This window comes from Salarias fasciatus, chromosome 7, assembly GCF_902148845.1.
Source record: "Salarias fasciatus chromosome 7, fSalaFa1.1, whole genome shotgun sequence".
Classification (NCBI taxonomy): Eukaryota; Metazoa; Chordata; class Actinopteri; order Blenniiformes; family Blenniidae; genus Salarias; species Salarias fasciatus.
In genome coordinates, this window is record NC_043751.1 from 2,164,120 (window position 1) to 2,182,660 (window position 18,541).

The 18,541-nt window shown below is 52.2% G+C and overlaps 2 protein-coding genes across 6 annotated transcripts in view; both read right to left on the bottom strand.

Moving 5' to 3' along the window:
• The window catches only part of syt8 (synaptotagmin VIII), a 23,599-nt gene extending 17,631 nt beyond the window's left edge, over positions 1-5,968 (bottom strand). The window contains exons 1-2 of one of the 5 annotated variants that reach the window (XM_030096189.1): positions 5,888-5,927; positions 5,514-5,583 (exon numbers count right to left, since the gene is read on the bottom strand). The gene's annotated coding sequence lies outside the window, so the exon portion shown is untranslated. Of the gene's footprint in view, positions 1-5,513; positions 5,687-5,887 lie in introns of those variants that run through there. The other 4 variants (XM_030096186.1, XM_030096190.1, XM_030096188.1 and 1 more) reach the window with 4 other exon arrangements.
• A 4,805-nt stretch (positions 5,969-10,773) lies between these two features.
• Positions 10,774-18,269, bottom strand: dld (deltaD). The gene is made up of 14 exons (XM_030096921.1): positions 18,115-18,269; positions 17,107-17,182; positions 16,919-16,998; positions 16,764-16,832; positions 16,501-16,570; positions 16,291-16,391; positions 16,068-16,211; positions 14,906-15,007; positions 14,100-14,290; positions 13,860-14,030; positions 12,798-12,987; positions 11,509-11,646; positions 11,297-11,386; positions 10,774-11,199 (listed from the first exon to the last, which is right to left on the bottom strand). Exons 1-14 carry the CDS (start codon positions 18,151-18,153, stop codon positions 11,134-11,136), a joined length of 1,527 nt encoding a protein of 508 aa, XP_029952781.1. The 5' UTR covers positions 18,154-18,269; the 3' UTR covers positions 10,774-11,133.
• Positions 18,270-18,541: the final 272 nt, after the last annotated feature.

Sequence of the window (18,541 nt, forward strand, 5' to 3'; positions counted from 1 at the left end):
ATCCTGTTATTCAGGAGTCATGCTGCCACTGAAGAGCACTGGAGAACCTGGAGGGTCTCTGATCATTCATGAAGGGATTTCATTGATGAGGACAGTTGAAGGTTTTACCCTCAACACCGGCAGAGCTGTGTGCCCGAATCATTGAAAAAGATTTTTGAAATATATATATATAAAAAAAAACATCAATACACAGATTTCCAGGCAAACCTTGAGCTATCCTGAAGACAGAAACTCACGGTTTCCTGGCAGGGTGGAACCAGCAGTCCATGCTGTCTGGAAGAGAACTTAACTTGAAAATACCTAACAGCACAGCGATAGTCTAGAAGTTGAGATCTGGAGGAGCTGCGCATTGTGAGAAAGAGTGGAAACACCTGTTGTGATCCTGCTCTCAGGAATCAGTTTGGTGGTTTTGGAGATCTGGACGTGTTCTGAGGTGGTTTTAGGAGTCTTCAGGGTCAGAGTGGCTGGAGGTCTTTCACCGACGGCCCCATGCTGAGCATGTCCGAAGAAATCAGCTCACAAAGGACAGACAAATGATTCATGATCCGTGTTGCTTCCAAGTCCATTTCATCTCCACTTCAGGTCTTACAGAGTACCTGAACGTCCCCTGAATGGTGTTTAGGTTAGAGTCTCTCCACACAGAGACTCTCAGGGCCACACTTCAGGTTTGGTTGACATCTGGATCGTTTCTGCATTAAGATGGTTTAATCCATCTATCTCCTAAACACAGTTCATTCATTTACAGCTCAAGGGAACTGAAGCAGGGAGTCAAATTAGTCACATTGATCATCCTTCAATAGCAGTTTCTCTGAAAGAACCGAATGTCCGATCCATCGCCGTCCCTGTTCCTTCACACCAGTCCAGGGTCTTTAATGGTCCTTGCATGTTCATGGACTTTGGGAGAAAAGTGAATGAGCCTGGGCTGCTGGAGGAGTTCAGGATGGGTCCAGGAAGAGTCCGGGCTGCTGGATGGGTCCAGGGAGAGTCCGGGCTGCTGGATGGGTCCAGGAAGAGTCCGGGCTGCTGGATGGGTCCAGGAAGAGTCCGGGCTGCTGGATGGGTCCAGGAAGAGTCCGGGCTGCTGGATGGGTCCAGGGAGAGTCCGGGCTGCTGGATGGGTCCAGGGAGAGTCCGGCTGCTGGATGGGTCCAGGAAGAGTCCGGGCTGCTGGATGGGTCCAGGGAGAGTCCGGGCTGCTGGATGGGTCCAGGAAGAGTCCGGGCTGCTGGATGGGTCCAGGAAGAGTCCGGGCTGCTGGATGGATCCAGGAAGAGTCCGGGCTGCTGGATGGGTCCAGGAAGAGTCCGGGCTGCTGGATGGGTCCAGGAAGAGTCCGGGCTGCTGGATGGATCCAGGAAGAGTCCGGGCTGCTGGATGGATCCAGGAAGAGTCCGGGCTGCTGGATGGGTCCAGGGAGAGTCCGGGCTGCTGGATGGGTCCAGGGAGAGTCCGGGCTGCTGGATGGGTCCAGGGAGAGTCCAGGCTGCTGGATGGATCCAGACCACCGGAGGAGTCCGGACCACTGAGCGACCGCTCAGAGGATGAAACATTTACTTCTCAATTAAAAAATGTCTGTTTTGGGGACTGGTTCTGGTTCTCTCTGGTTCATTTGGAGGAGCAGAAATAAAACACTGAGATTCCACTGAAGGTGGAAAACTACCTTAGCATGTAGCATTAGCATTAGCATCGCAGCCCCTGTCAGTCAACACTGTGGAAAGAGGAAAGAGGACTACAGAGGTTTTACCTGATTTTAACGCCAGATCTGAAACTGTTTTGGGGAAATGTCGATCTGTACTGGAAGGCTTTTGGAAATATGAATATTTATAGACTGTATTATTTTTTTCTTTATACCTCCAGATGTTCTCAGGTTTTTTTGTGAAAAAATTAAGGTTTTTTTAAACAAAACTAAATCCAGTCTGCCACATGCTGTCACGCCCTGGACCCCTGTGGCCACGTGGGGCGCTCGGGTCTTGTTTTGTGTTTGTCTGTTCTCATGTTTTCCTGACTACCCACCTGTTTGCTCGTCGTGTTCTCCTGCCTGTCTCGTTACCGCCCTAATGTGCTACACCTGTGTTTTCCCCTGTATAACTATTTTTTTGCTTCTGGGTGAGTGGACGCTGGCGCGTCTTGCTGCCGCTGCTCTCCGGCACTTGTAATGTGTTTTTATACTAATGGACTGATTACACGGACTGGTTATTTTTCCTGGCCTAATGGACAATTGACTTCGCTTCTTTTTGAGTGTCACCAAACTCACCTTGAAGTGTCTCTCTTAATCACGTATTTTTTGGTGCTTTCCGACTCGGCAAACATTTGCCCACCTGTTGCCGTTCCACACCCGGCACCGTCCCGTCATCATGTGGGCAAGCAATTTTTGTCTTTGGCTCACATGTGTGTGGCTGTTCCTGCTGTCCTGCCATCATCCTGTGGCAGGATTACTCCAATATACCGCAGCAGAGCTCCGCTGGATCCGCGCTCACCTGCCTCAGCCCCCCCTCCTGTGCTGCACCAATTCCAGGACTTCGCTCTCCCCCCACGCCGTAAATGTATCCACCGTGGGTCTCGCAGACACTTCCATCATGACAACTCTACAGCCATAAAATCCTTCTGGTCCACTTCTCGCCGTCGTCCCAAAACCACCAGCCGGACTGTCGATCACAGCGTGTTAGCCGGCTTAGCCCGGTCGGCTAACCCGGCTGTCAGGCACGACACTACAGCCAACATCGGTCTGCTGAACATCCGCTCACTCACGAGCAAGGGACATCTCATCCAGGACATCCTCACCGACCGTAAGCTGGACTTTCTCTGCTTAACTGAAACCTGGCAGCAGCCCAATGTCTACACTCAACTTAACGAATCTACTCCGCCTGGCTTTGTCTATGTCTGCCGTCCCCGTGGCAACGGACGCGGGGGTGGTATCGCGATACTTCACCGTGAGAAGTGGAAAGTTCTCCCCGTGTCCGTGCCCCCACTCACCTCATTTGAATGTCTGGCTTTTAAGTTGCCTGGTGCCGCTCCCATTTTAATCGCCACCGTCTACCGCCCCCCCAAGCCAAACTGTAACTTTTTAGATGAACTTTCCCCCCTCCTCACCCACCTGTCCACCTTGTCCCCTAACGTCATCCTGCTGGGTGACTTCAGTATACATATAGACAATACTAATCTCCCCCTCACCAAAGACCTTCTGTCATGTCTGCAGAGCTTTGATTTTGCTCAATTCACCGACTTCCCAACCCACAAAAAAGGACATTTTCTGGACTTAATCTGCTGTTCTGGCCTCGCTCCGATGAGCTCCCTGTCACTGACCACTTCCTCCTCACCTTCAGCGCCACACTCTCCCTCTCCATCATCAAGCCCCCCGTCTCATCTCTTTCCGGAATATAAAGGACATTAACTGCGACACTCTTTCCACCAGCCTTCGTTCTGTCTCTATCCCGGACTCCCTCTCCAGCCCTGAAGAACTGGTCTCCCTCTACAACAACAGCCTTCAGGACATTCTTAACTCTCTCGCCCCGGTCAAAACCCGCCAGCTCTCTTTCTCCTCCTCTGCCCCCGGTTCACCCCTGAGCTCCGAGAGATGAAAGCGAGGGGTCGTCAACTCGAACGTCTCCATAAAAAATCTGGTTTTACTATCCATAAGGACATGTACAATAACCATCTTCTTCTTTACAAGGACTCCATAACTCAAGCCAAAAGCAGCTATTACTCCAGCCTCATCATCGCCAACGATGGAAACTCAAAGACACTCTTCTCTCTGTTTAACAAAATTACCCAACCATCAAACTCCCTCCCACCCCATCTGTATTCCATTGACTCCTGTAACTCCATAATGCAGTTTTTCAATCGCAAAATCAGCAATATCCACCAGAATCTTTGCTCGATCGGACCATCTCCCTCCCCATCACCCCCTCTTCTCCACTCTCACTATTTTTCCAGTTTTCATCTCCCCAGTCCTCCCGAAATTGCTGATTTCATCCTAAAATCAAAGCCCTCTACCTGCCGGCTGGTAGGTCCCCGTCCTCCTCCATAGACTCTCCTCCATCGGCATCACCCACACACCCCTCAGCTGGCTTCACTCATATCTCAAAGGCCGCACTCAGTTCATTCAGCTTCAGTCATTTAGATCAGACCTCTCCCCAGTCACCACAGGTGTCCCCCAGGGCTCCGTCCTGGGGCCCCTCCTCTTCATCATCTACCTCCTCCCCCTCGGCCATATTTTTCGCAAACTCAACATTCAATTCCACTGCTTCACGGATGACACTCAGCTCTACCTCTATTGTAAGCCCAATTCCACACTCCCACCCCCCTCCCACCCCCTCCCACCCCCCTCCCTCATCTCCTGCCTTTCTGACATTAAATCTTGGTTCACTGCAAACTTCCTCCAATTAAACAGCAATAAAACTGAAATCCTCCTGGTTGGCACTAAATCCACACTTGCTAAAGTTGACAGTCTTTCCCTCCCCATCGACAGCTCCTCGGTCCCCCTCCCCTCAGGTCAAGAGTCTGGGTGTCGTCCTCGACAGCACTCTTTCTTTCCAGTCCCACATTAACGGCATCACTCGGTCCGCTTACTTTCACCTCCGCAGTATCAATGTCCTCCGTCCCTCCCTCACTCCTCACGCTGCCTCCATCCTCGTCCACAGCCTCCTAACCTCCCGTATCGACTATTGTAATGCTCTCCTCTTCGGCCTTCCACAGAAATCACTTCATAAACTTCAACTGGTCCAGAATTCAGCTGCCTGAATCATCACAAAGACCCCTCCTCACCACCACATCACCCCCGTCCTCCAGCACTGCTCTGGCTCCCGGTCAAGCATAGGATTCATTTCAAAATTCTTCTGTACACTTTTAAGGCCATCAACAACCTGGCCCCCCCATATCTGTGTGACCTCCTCCACATCTCCACTCCAGCTCGCTCCCTCAGATCCTCCTCCTCCATCCACCTCACCGTGCCCCCCCTGCTCGCCTCAGCACCATGGGGGGCGGGGCCTTCAGCTGCTCTGCCCCCCAGCTCTGGAACTCTCTCCCCCCGGACCTCCGTAATCTGAACTCTCTGTCCCTCTTCAAGTCCAGACTTAAAACCCATCTGTTCAGATCTGCATCCTCCACTTAGTTTTCTCCTACTGTTCTCAGCTCCTTACCGACATTATTTGCTGTGTTGCTACCTATGATTTTATTTTATTTCTTATTATTATTGTTCTTATCATTGTTGTTTTAATCTTGTAAAGTGTCCTTGAGTTCCCTGAAAGGCGATTTGAAATAAAATGTATTATTATTATTATATTATAAGCCCTGCTGTTCTCACTTGTCCTGGTCGGGCCGTTGTGGGTCTGCCTGCACCTCAGCTCAGCTCAGCTTGCCCTGCGTTCACGTTTCCCTGCATTCCAGGAAATAAACTAGCTGAACTCTGGCTGCCTGCCGTGGGTCCTTCCATCCTCGCACCGCGACACACGGTGATTCACCACACTCACTGTCCATGCTGTTAAGGTGATGACTGACAACTTTTGGAAACTCACCTGAGACCCCAGAAACCCCCGAGACCCCAGGACTCCTTCGGTGTTGGACACTGCTCCTTCTCCCTCTGTGCTGATTAAAAGGGAGGGGGGCTTTCAAGTTGAGGTCCGGTGAAGCCGACTGCTGATTGGCTGAGGTGTGAATGGATCAGACAGAAGCTGGAACCAGTCTCTGTGGTGAGCGTTTCTCGTGGATCATGGATCACATGGTTTTAGATTTAAAGTTCTTCTGGTAAGAACTCATCAGGATAAAGAGAAGGAAGAGCAGGAGAGCCGACAGTGGAAGTGTGTCAAACAGCAGGAGCGAGAGTTTACAGACCAAACAAGAACATCCGGTTTGTTTCAGCCCTGAGCTGAACGGGAGAGAGGAGACGTACCTGAGGGCCGGGAGCCGGGAGCCGGGGCCTCGCTCCTTCACCGTCCTCACCGGTCTGCAGAGGAACCACACCTGCTCCGCACACAGTCCCAGTCCAAACAGGGGAGGAGCTTCACAAACACTGCACAGCTCCCGGTCCTCCCCCGGACTCCCACCTGGGCCAGATCCTCAACCTCCACAGCGCTCGTCACCTCAGAACCGGACCAGGGGCCTTACCTATAAAATTCTGCAGGAAAATCCGACAATAACCGTGCGTGGGAACGCAGCGCAAACTTCTGTCCGCAAAAAAAATTCAGGAGCTAAAAAAAGTCTGCAGTTCAGCTGTTCACAATTTCCAAGTCATGGATCCCAATCCTGCGAGAACCTGTCGGTGGCCGACCCCGCCCACAATCCCCCCAACTCCGCCCCCTGGCACCATATATGGGTATGCAGATGAACTCATGAATGAAATCTGGGTACATTAGAGGGTGTGGCGCAGCGCGCTGCTACATGCTAGATGAGCGGATTGCGGTTGCACCCGCGGAGCCTGCAGATGACCACGGATCGGGCGGAGGAAAAATGAAGATTTTAATGACATTTGGGCGGGCTGCGGTTGAAGCACTCAAATTTAAAAAAAAAAGCAACATTTTAAATCGTATTGCAAACGTAAAGAAACAAACGAAAACGATAGAAAAACACTTTTTGATCAGCCAAACGAGCAGCAGTGAGCATAATCACGGCATTTACAATTTAATGCACATTCAGCAGAGTCACGCAGCTTTTCCTCTCCAGCCGCTCAGCGTCTCGCTGCAGAACCAGAGTCTCCGGCAGGTGAGACGCCGCCGCAGGAGGACCTGCTGCTGTGGAGGTCTGAGCTGATGCTGGGCCCTCATGGTGAGGAGGAGAGCCGGGCTGCTGTCCTCTCTGGAGGACACAGCAGTGGAGGGACAGACGGAGACACTGAGTGGAGCAGGACCAGAGCCTTCGGGACTCTACTGCTGGAGGGAACCCACTGCGCAATGTGACGTTGAAATAACGTCTCATCAACGTAATTTTTGGACCTCCAAATCAGGTCCGCTGTAGGTACAGAATGAAAGTTTTTATTACGTCTTTTTTGGACGTCATATGGAGGTCCGAATCTGACATCGTGCCGACCTCCAATGCAGAGTTGGTTTTAGTTAAACTGAGCAGTACAGCAGCAAAAGTGCATAAAATTAAAAATTAAATTGACCACACTCACATTTTCTTTCAGTCATTTCAGCATTTCATTACAGACTGGTGAAACATGGGTTTGAACTTACGACTTACTGTTCAGCGATTCCTCAGCCTGACCTGTTGAGCTATAAGTGTACTGTGTATTTCATCTGTAAATGGGAGGGTGACCACTAGTTTGCAGGAAACTATTTGAATTATAGTGCAATACACACGAAACAAAGTGGAGGTTTTAAAGATGTTTGTTTTGTGTTTCACCAAAGTTCACAATTTGATGACATTACGTACTAAATTTAACCGCTTGGGCGGCTCTTTTATTAGACATAATTCTATCTTTACGAGACAATGAAAACAAACAGACTCAAAGAAAAAGAAATACAAGGCGGGGTTAACATTCACATAAACACTTTTTCAATGGTAAATTTATCAGCGTGTCTGGATGTTGAAACAACGTTTTTCAACTGACATATTTCAGCAAAATATTTAGAAGTCATGATTTTAAAAATACTGACGATAACATATACATCTAAAAAATGTTGATATTTCAATGTTGAATCCACAGTGAGTTTACGCCACAACTTCAACCATGTAGTGTCAACGTTGTGTTGACGTTGAATTAACGTTTTTCATCAACTGACATTATTTCAACTAAATTTCAACATTTAAGGTTGGTTGAATGCCAGCTGGGTCATTATGACGTCAAACAAAGGTCTGAATCTTGGACCTATTTTGTACGTTCTGCTGACGTCTAGATGTGGTCCTTCACAGATGTCCAGATCAGGTACGAATGTGAACGTCAGGATTACATCTAAATGAGGTCCAGTAATGACATCTGAATCTTGGATCTATTTTGTACGTTCTGCTGACGTCTAGATGTGGTCCTTCACAGATGTCCAGATCAGGTACGAATGTGAACGTAACTGTCACGTCTAAATGAGGTCCAGTAATGACATCTGAATCTTGGATCTATTTTGTACGTTCTGCGGACGTCTAGATTTGGTCTTTGGAAGACGTCCAAATCCCGAACGTCATCATGACGTCAAAAAAAGGTCCAATAATGACGTCTGAATTTTGGATCCATTTTGTACGTTCTGCGGACGTCTAGATATATATAGTCTTTGACTGACCGACCCAATAATGACGTGATCTGCACGTCTTCCTGAGGTTAGATGTTTGGTGGGAAGGAAAGTGTCTGACTTGAAGGAGAGTTGTCAGAATTCATAGAGTCTCAACATGGCAGAAACACCTTAAAACAAAAACTTAACATAAAAATGTAGTAAATTGGTTTCACAATATGATTGTGCGTCCAGGCTTCATCAGAACAGTTTTCCTCTGGAGTCAACAGGTTTTAACCCGCTGCAGCACATAGAGGCTGAGAACCCGGAGGATTCGGGGTTCGGATGTCAGATGTGGCCATGGTGACATAGCAAACATTTTTTGTGTCAATTTGCCGTTTAAGAGAACAATTTGAAGTGTGTATCATGAGAAGAATTATTATGTCATTACAAGTGACAGTCGGTATTTGTACACTATACTAACACTATACTACATACTATATCTACACTATACTAATAACAGATATAAGTTCAATATAATGTAAATATACACTTAAGACAGACAGTCACCCACTCACTGTCCCCTCATGTGCTCATCACCCAGTGATGAGCACATGAGGGGAGACACTGAGGAAGTCACGTTCAGAGGCTTTGGAGTGTTTCCATCCTGAACCCTCACCTTTCTACATCTTCTACAAGAAACACTAAATCAGTAGTTCAAAGGGAGCAATCAGACACATCACGGAATAAAAACACCTTCAATGTCTTTGTCTCTGCTCTTACAAATACCCACTGTCACTATGACTTAATAATTCTTCTGTGGGCGGGGTCGGCCACCTTCACGTTCTCCGCAGGATTTGAAACCGTGACTTGGAAATTGCGTACAGCTGTGCGGCGGACTTTTTCTTTAGCTCCAAATTTTTTTTTTGCGGACAGAAGTTTGCGTTGCGTTCCCACGCAAGATTATTGTCAGATTTTCCCGCAGAGTTTTGAAGGGAAGGCCCCAGGTCTGGGTTCAGCAGAGCTCCTCTGGGATGGGGAAGAACCAGACGTTCACATCCTGGACGTCCCGCTCGGCTGATGGAAAGACAACCGGGACAGTTTTTACTTCACGTTCACAAAACATTCCATTTAAAACTGAGAGGAACCTTTTAAAAATGCAGTTTATTAGTGAGAGGCTGTTAAAATGATGGTCCTGGCCCGGGTTAGAGGAGAGAGAGGCTGGTCTGCTTCAGAAGGTTGCAGGTTGGAATCCTTACGTCACCCTGTCCACATGGCAAAACTCCAGACACATCAAAGACGCTGCAGACCTGGGTCTTCTGCCACTTCCAGCCTCGTCCCGTGACCCACGGTGGCCGTTTCACTTTCACCCGTCTGAAGGACCCCAGGGGCCGGACCCGACGGAGGACTGGTGATCCAGTGATCAGGTTCTGCAGGCGTATTCGTTGTGCATGGTGTACGATGAAGTGTGTGTGTGTGAGCCTCACACACCTCTCATGTTATAGAAGCTGGTCTGCCAGGCTGCTTCTGGTCTCTGTCAGCAGCTCAGTGCTTTGGAGAGACGGAGCATTATCTCCACCAGGAGGTCATGTAATCATGTTGGTTGGTTTGTTAGCAAGATCCTGGAAAAAGTAACGGACGGATTGCAATGAAACTTAGTGGAAAGGTGGGTCTTGGGCTAACTTAGAATCCATTACATTTTGGTGATGATCCGGATCACTGTCTGGATCCAGGATTGTTTTTAAAGGATTCTTTATCATTGAGAGATAGGGAGTCTTTCACATGGTTGGGCAGGCCCGCCGACAGGGGGGACAAACGCCTGGTTCACAGGATGCGCCGCCCGCCGAAGTGGAAGCGCCGCGCACCGACTGTCAGATCGGCGCCCCCGTTAACCTCTCTGACGGTTCACACAGGAGGGTAGCGGCTCGCGCCGTGCACCGCCAGCTGTAAAGCTGGACAGAGCAGATCGCACCACACAGGAAGTCAGGAACGGAAAATACGAGAGAATCCGGTCAATTTTCAAATTAAAATAAAGTGAAATAACAAATTGTTGCTTTTCGGTTTTCCTTTTCAGATAAACACACACACACACACACACAGGGAGAGAGGGCGAGAGAGAGAGGCACCGCACGCCGCAGCGCTCTGCTCCGATCACACCCCCCCATCACAATGTTGTGTGATTATATCTGGTGTTCTTCTGGTTGTTGGTGACTGATCTGAGCGGTGGCGGAGGTCTGCCTCTCTGAGGGCCAGTTTCTAGTTTTATTTATAGTTTAGTTTCAGGTTGTCTTCCAGTTTAGAACAGTCCAGAACATCGGCGCATTTTAAAGCTTCAAATGAAACTGATGATTCTCCTCATAACTCAGCAGGACTGAACAGGGAGCAGAAACTGTCAACTATGAAGGCTCAGTGACGGGGAAAATGACTTCTCTGCTTCTTTTCTTCTAACCTGAACCCCGACTCTGCATTTCAATTCAATTTAAAGAGATCAATCAACAGCCCTCCATTAATTAATGGGGATTAAGACTGGCAGCACCAACTCAACAAATATTTCAACATCCATGAGTTGATGAAGGTTTTCTGACTGGAGCTGTGGAGCCATGCAGCTGCTGGTTCGATTCCCAGACAGAAACACACCAGGCGTCTTTAAAAGGACTTTATTGGTTTCCAATGTGAAACAAGCAGCAAAGCCCAGAGCCAATCACAGGAAGTCCTCTGAGCAGGAAACTGACTCCACCCACTTTCAGGACGCTGCTGTGACATCACCAGGGTGGGCAGAGTCTTCTGCTTCAGTTTCCTGCTCCGATTACCCATCATCCTCTGGTGTGTAACAAAGCCAAGCGCTCCGTCCGGTTCTGTCTAGTGGCTGGAGGAGGGAGGAGTTTTTACAGAGAACAAAGGAACCGATGTACAGCCCCGCCCACTGAACATTTAAATAACACGAGGGAGGGGGTGGGGCGGCCGCCAGGAGCCCGACACGTCCAGACACACCGCCGCCGCCTCAGAAGTTAATGGCTTTACCGAAGGACGCCGCCAGGTTGGCCTCTCGGAACGCCTCCGACACCGTCTGAGGACCGAGAGCACAGCGGGTCAGTGACGGGGGTGTGTGTGTGTGTGTGTGTGTGTGTGTGTGTGTGTGTGTGTGTGTGTGTGTGTGTCCTCACAGGGTGGGCGTGGCAGACTCGGGCCACATCCTCACAGGAAGCACCGTACTCCATGGCTAAAGCGGCTTCGTTGATCATCTCTCCTGCCCCCTGCAGGTCAACACAACACATTACCCCTCTGCTCCCTCAGACCCCGGTCCTGCAGGAGGACTGGGACCCCGGTCCTGCAGGAGGACTGAGACCCTGGTCCTGAAGGAGGACTGAGTCCTTACAGGCCCCAGGATGTGAGCTCCCAGCATCCTGTCCGTCTCCTTGTGGCTCAGGATCTTCACCATGCCGTCGGTGTCTGCGTTGGTTTTAGCTCGACTGTTGGCGGCGAACGGGAACTTCCCCACTTTGTAGGGAACGCCCTGAGAGACGGAGGACAGAGGGGGACGAGAGAAGACACTGAGGACAAGAGTCACCAGTCGGTCAGCGACATTCTGAGGCTGGTGTCAAATTACATGCCTGTGCTTGATGAATGTTTAACCCGTAGAGTTTTTAAGTTTCGATAAATGGAGTCGCTGCTTGGACATGAAGCCGAAACCTCAGCAAACAGCATGAAACTAACCGGTTTAACCACCTCCTCCTCACGGACACAGGCACCTTTCCTGTCAGACTGAACCCCTGGAGGACCAAGTGCAGCTGGTCTGACGGTTTGTTCCAGAGTGAGCTGCTGGCCGGACTAACAGCTCCAGCCCAGCCCAGCCCAGCCCAGCCCAGACCAGACCAGACCAGACCAGACCAGACCAGACCAGCTCAGACCAGCCCAGCCCAGCCCAGCCCAGCCCAGCCCAGACCAGCCCAGACCAGACCAGACCAGACCAGCCCAGCCCAGCCCAGCCCAGCCCAGACCAGCTCAGACCAGCCCAGCCCAGCTCAGCCCAGCCCAGACCAGCTCAGACCAGACCAGACCAGCCCAGACCAGCCCAGCCCAGACCAGACCAGACCAGCCCAGCCCAGCCCAGACCAGCCCAGACCAGACCAGACCAGCCCAGACCAGACCAGACCAGACCAGCCCAGCCCAGCCCAGCCCAGCCCAGCCCAGCCCAGCCCAGCCCAGCCCAGCCCAGACCAGACCAGACCAGCTCAGCCCAGCCCAGCCCAGCCCAGCCCAGCCCAGCCCAGCTCAGCCCAGCCCAGACCAGCTCAGACCAGCCCAGACCAGCCCAGCCCAGCCCAGCCCAGCCCAGACCAGCCCAGACCAGCCCAGCCCAGACCAGCCCAGCCCAGCCCAGACCAGACCAGCTCAGACCAGCCCAGAGCAGCTCAGACCAGACCAGACCAGCCCAGCCCAGACCAGACCAGCCCAGCCCAGCCCAGCCCAGCTCAGCCCAGCTCAGACCAGACCAGCCCAGACCAGACCAGCCCAGACCAGCCCAGCCCAGAGCAGCTCAGACCAGCCCAGACCAGACCAGACCAGACCAGCCCAGACCAGACCAGCCCAGACCAGCCCAGCCCAGCCCAGACCAGCCCAGCCCAGCCCAGCCCAGAGCAGCTCAGCCCCTCCCACCGCCCTCACCTCCTCCTTGAGCTGCTCCTCCGTCTTGCCCACCCAGGCCACCTCGGGGTGGGTGTAGATGACCGACGGCACACAGTTGTAGTCGATGTGCACGGCGCCGCCCGCCATGCCCTCCACGCAGATGATGCCCTCGTCCTCCGCCTTGTGGGCCAGCATGGGCCCGGCGACCACGTCCCCGATCGCATAGATGCTGCAGAGAGAAGGTCCAGGGTGAGAACGCCTGCTGGAATTCACCACTTCACCCTGCAGCGCCACAGAGGCAGCAGATCCTCATCAGGGCTCAGAAGAGGCTGAAGCTCGGAGACAGACGTGGCTTCAGTCCTGCAGGCTTCAAGAAGAAGACGTCTCCATGAACACACGCTGCTGCAGACAGGAAGTGGACAACATCACACATCCTGTTTATGTTAGGACTTTCAGGGACAGTAAGGACGCCTAAAACACACGATAACACTAAACCTCCGGCAGCTCAAGAGTGAAAACCATGGTTTGATCGGAAGGAACTCAGAATTCTGGTCAGACCTGCTGGAGGGTCCCGGGGGACACGGGACACCTGAGGACATCTGGTCTGGGGGGTACCTGGGGACACCCTGGTCTGGGGGGTACCTGGGGACACCCTGGTCTGGGGGGTACCTGGGGACACCCTGGTCTGGGGGGTACCTGGGGACACCCTGGTCTGGGGGGTACCTGGGGACACACTGGTCTGGGGGGTACCTGGAGACACCCTGGTCTGGGGGGTACCTGGGGACACCCTGGTCTGGGGGGTACCTGGAGACACCCTGGTCTGGGGGGTACCTGGGGACACCCTGGTCTGGGGGGTACCTGGGGACACCCTGGTCTGGGGGGTACCTGGGGACACACTGGTCTGGGGGGTACCTGGGGACACACTGGTCTGGGGGGTACCTGGGGACACCCTGGTCTGGGGGGTACCTGGAGACACCCTGGTCTGGGGGGTACCTGGGGACACACTGGTCTGGGGGGTACCTGGGGACACACTGGTGTGGGGGGTACCTGGAGACACCCTGGTCTGGGGGGTACCTGGAGACACCCTAGTCTGGGGGGTACCTGGGGACTTTGGTCTGGAAGCGGCCGTTGACGGGGATGCGTCCCCGGTTGTCCAGCTCGATGCCGACCGTGTCCAGGCCCAGGTTTCCGGTGAAGGGCCGCCTCCCGATGCAGACCAGCAGCACGTCGCAGGTCAGGGTGTCGCTCTTCCCCCCGGCGGCAGCCTCCACTCTGCGGAGGACAGGCGTTCAGCGGCTCGACCCGGTCCAGGAGAACCCCCGCCCAGACTCGTCCACTCACGCCACGTCCAGCTTCCCGTCCGGCCTCCTGGTGGCACCCAGGACTTTGGTGCTGAGCTTGAACTTGAGGCCCTGCTTCTGCAGGATGCGCTGGAAGTTCTTGGAGATCTCCATGTCGATGCCCATGCCGCCCACGTGGCCCAGGAACTCCACCGCCGTGACCTTGGAGCCCAGGCGCTGCCACACCGACCCCTGTGGACACACCGTGGACTTATGGACAAGCAGGGCTCCCGGGACCCATCAAGTCCACATCTGGCCTGAAAGTTCAGGGGGTCATGGGGCCACAGGACCTCAGGAAGTTTAAGTTTTCCAGCAGTTTCTCCCCGTTTTAAACACACTGTAGCTGTTAATGTGCAGGAACATGAGAGAACCCGGAACTACATGAATCCGGTCTTTCTGGACCTGCAGGGTCACTCTGATGAAGATTTCCCTGAACGTGGGACTTTCTCTGCATTATCTGTTCACCGGACTGTTACAGTAAAAAACCACGCTTTCCCAGGAACATGGCCTTTCAAAAAAAAATTAATAAATAAAATTGTCTGAACCCAACGAGACGTTCAGTTTGTTAATTTAATGTTTTTTTTCGCCAGACCAGAGTTTTTTTTTTTTTTCTTTTTCTGCTTGTTGCAGCCAATTTGAATTCAAACTGGCAGAACTCCACGGACCCGGAGAAACCTGTCCCTGAAATAAGAACGATGTCCAAAGTGACGACAGTAAAGAACACACTCTGCTGTCCTGTCACTTCCTGTTTGACCTGTCCGCCTGCAGCACCGGCTCCTGCAGGACGCCGGGCTGAGCGACGCTCACCAGCTCCACGCCGATGACCCCGGCTCCGATCACGATCAGCTCCTCCGGCACCTTCTTCAGGGACAGGGCTCCGGTCGAGGACACGATGCTCTCCTCGTCGATCTGTTGGAAAAAAACCGGTAAGACTGGCAGCAGCTTGACCTCCGCTGGGAGAGGTCAGGGGTCAGCGTTCCAGATGGGACTCCAACAGAGCCACATCCAGACCCAGAATCCAGAACAGCAGATCTGGACAGAGTCCAGCATCAGGCCAGGTTCTGCAGGAGTCTCGGCACTGTCAAGACAAACCAGCTCCAGACACACAACGTCCAAACACAGAGACACACGTCCACAGTCAGAACACCAGGGATGACCCCCATCGCAGGGGTCGAGGTCAGGGTCAGGGTCCTCTACTGACCCCCTGTCCAGGTCTGAGTATCAGCCGTGGCTCACACTGCTGTCATCACGGCAGCGGCTGAATTACTGTAAAACTCCCCGACGGTCCGAATTCTTCTCAGGACTTATTTCAACTTAAGTAGTTTATTAAATGTTTTGTTTGTTTTTTTTAAGCTTCATTTATACAGGTGGGCCCCAGTGAGACCCAGGGTCTCAGTTTGAAGGGGGACCAGTAGCAGTGACAGTTCTCCCTTCAGTACTCGATTACCCTGCTCTCTCCCGCTCTGCCACTTTCAGAGCGCTGAAATGTGAAGTTCACTCCAGGTTAAAGGTGCTGCAGGCAGGATTTTGCTAGTCAGTGCTAACTTTTCTGTGTTTTCTTTGGATTAAATGTTAGAGTATCCATTGATAATCCTTTAGGAGTGTAGCATAACTGCTCTACCACGAGGGCGCAGCGTTTCCATCTGTCTCTGTTCTGAGCTGAAAAGGAATCTCGACAGCTCCAGGTATCTTTGACCAATCAGAAGAGCCCCTGAGGCTCTAACCGTGATTGGTCGAGGGGCGTTCGTTGCATGTTCTTGTGGGAGGGGCTTAACTTGCGTAAGGGCATGATGTCAGAGAAAACAGGACAGGATTGGCTGTGCTGGGTTTCAAATCGCCATCTTAGATGGTCAAATCGCCATCTTGCTTAGGTAACCCTAAGCAAGATGGCGGAGATGCGGAGTCCTGCCTACAGCTTTAACTGATGAGTACGATGATTCAGCTCGACGTGTCGCCAGTGCCTAGGTACCTGGATCCCGGGGAAGGGCGTGACCTCCGAGCCCGTGGCGATGAGGATGTTCTTGGAGTTGATGACCTGCTGGCTGCCGTCGTCCGCCGTGGCGGTCACCTGGTTCTTACCGGTCACTCTCCCAAAACCGTTGACGTGGGTCACCTGGGGGGAAGAGACCGGAGTCACCCGAGGTTCTGAACACGGACGGGAGGACGAGAGGACGAGAGGACGGCCCACTGACTTTGTTCTGTTTGAAGAGATGTGCGATGCCGCCGGTCAGCGCCTTGACGGCGCCGCTCTTCTGAGCCATCATCTTCTCCAAGTTCAACGAGATGCCTGAAACTGGGAAACACCTCCGTCAACATTCCTGGATTCAGAATACTGACAATGTGACGGTCCGGGGCGTGGAACCCGTGGAACCCGAGAATCCAGCACACTGAAACTCTCTTACTCTCAATGCCTCTGCTCTCAAAGTCCTTGCCATGGGCCATGTGGTACAGGTGGGAGTTGTTCAGCAGAGCCTGGACAGACAGTGATCATCAGAGACCCGGCTCCTGTGCAGCCAGTGCCAAAACGACGTCACGTGACTAAACAGCGACACAACTCTGATGTGTGCGTGCGTGTGTGTGTCTGCAGAGGCTACCCTGCTCGTAACACACAGGCAGTCTTTACGGTTTGAAAAGAATCCGACCTGAGCCGAACGCTGTGGACTACCTTGGAAGGGATGCAGCCGACGTTGAGACAAGTCCCGCCCAGTGTGGGGTTCTTCTCGACACACACTGTCTGCAACAGCAAACACGTTCATCAAAGCTGGAGTCTTCATCATTCTGAGTGAGCAGCGGCTCCACAGCAGAGCCAACCATCCTCACCTTGAATCCCAGCTGTGCCGCCTTGATGGCGGCGACGTAGCCGCCCGGACCGGAGCCCACGACCGTGACGTCTGCTTCGACTGCAGAGAGGAGGAAACATGACTGTCCTTCATGCCAGCATAGCCCCCCGCCAGAACAAAGTCCGTCCTTCTAATAAGGACCGGTGATAAGTTTTACAGCCGTCTTACTTGCTGCTTTGTCAGCATAGGTCCTGACGGACAGGGCTGCCGCTCCATGCAGTTTGCAGGGGAGGTGGTGGCTCCGCTGCAGAGACACATGGTTAGAATCCACCATTCATCCATTCATCCAAACACAAACATGGCCAACTGCCTGCTCCTGAAGGATGAACACTCAGCCACGCTACCTGACACTAAACACCATGACAGAATCTGAGGGACGGAGAATGCTAAAAACGCATTTTCTATTAAAAACGTACATTTACAAGTTAAAGGTCAATGTTTTTCACGAACTTTTATCGTTAATATAATTTGTCAGAAGTTGGGACTCGAACCAGCGACACCAGATCATCAGAGCTAACAGACAGCAGGTCAAATACGTCTCGCATAGTACACACACGCAGCTTTTCAAATAAATCAGAGAAGTTTCGTAGGAGTGAGAGTAAATATAAAGAAGATTCCCACATAAACAAGAATACGGAGTTGAGTAACCACTGCTAACTAGCTTAGCATGCTAGCTGGGCTGGCAGGGAGGGAGAACTGTAAACACAGGTCAAAATATTGGAAACGAGCTACTACGTTTAAAATTTCCACAGTTTTTAATTTCAACACAACTTAAATGTCACTTCAAACAGATATGAGTGAGTCTGGTCCAGTGTGAAGCAGAACACGTTGCTGTAACTGGAAATGAACACATGACATAACAGCAAAAAACAGCTTTCTGGCGACATGAGCCATTTTCACCTCAGCCGAAACACCAGGCGGACATACACACACCGACACACACATTAATATCCCACCAGTATAAGGTTCTCTGTCGACACTAACGACTTCAAACCAAACTCGCATGTTTTCAGATTGGAGTCCTGCTCCGCCGTGTCTGTGTACTTGAGGACTCCAGAGCTGTGAGTTGACCCGGGGACAAGGCCCCGGCAGCGGCTCCGGTCTCACCCGAGCGACACCTATCCGGAGCCGACCGGGGCCGCCGGGCTCGGTCAGAGGGTGGGCAGCGCGGCTTACCGTGACCAGGGACCGGTAGACCTGCGTCCAGCTCTGCATTATGTCGGTGTCCCCTCGCTGAGGCAGTACGCAGCAGTCACCTCCAGCAGGCCGAGCGACCAAGGACTCCGGGCACTGCGCGTGCGCAATGACAGGACCGGCTGAAGACTCCGGGCACTGCGCGTGCGCACTGACGGGGGCAGGGCAGCCGAGGACTCCGGGCGCTGCGCATGCTCAGTTACCGTGCGGGAGAAACCACGCCTTGACGTAAAGACGACATGGACCAATGACGTATAGAATTACAAGACCGCTCACTGCTCGGCGGACAGCAGCGGCGCCAATAATTCAACTATTAAAAGGATCCAAATTCAATGTACAAACTCAGAAAATTGAAAATCAGATATTAATAAATGGACTGGATATAAATAAATGCTCAAACAAATTAATT

What these genes read in the sequence shown, in the direction of transcription:
- dld (XM_030096921.1), bottom strand. Translation starts at nt 18,153, where the DNA reads ATGCAGAGCTGGACGCAGGTCTACCGGTCCCTGGTCACG. An exon ending in GAGCTCACATCCTGGGGCCT is followed by an intron (nt 11,387 to 11,508) that starts GTAAGGACTCAG and finishes GTTGACCTGCAG; the next exon opens with GGGGCAGGAGAGATGATCAA. An exon ending in GAGTCTGCCACGCCCACCCT is followed by an intron (nt 11,200 to 11,296) that starts GTGAGGACACAC and finishes CTCGGTCCTCAG; the next exon opens with ACGGTGTCGGAGGCGTTCCG.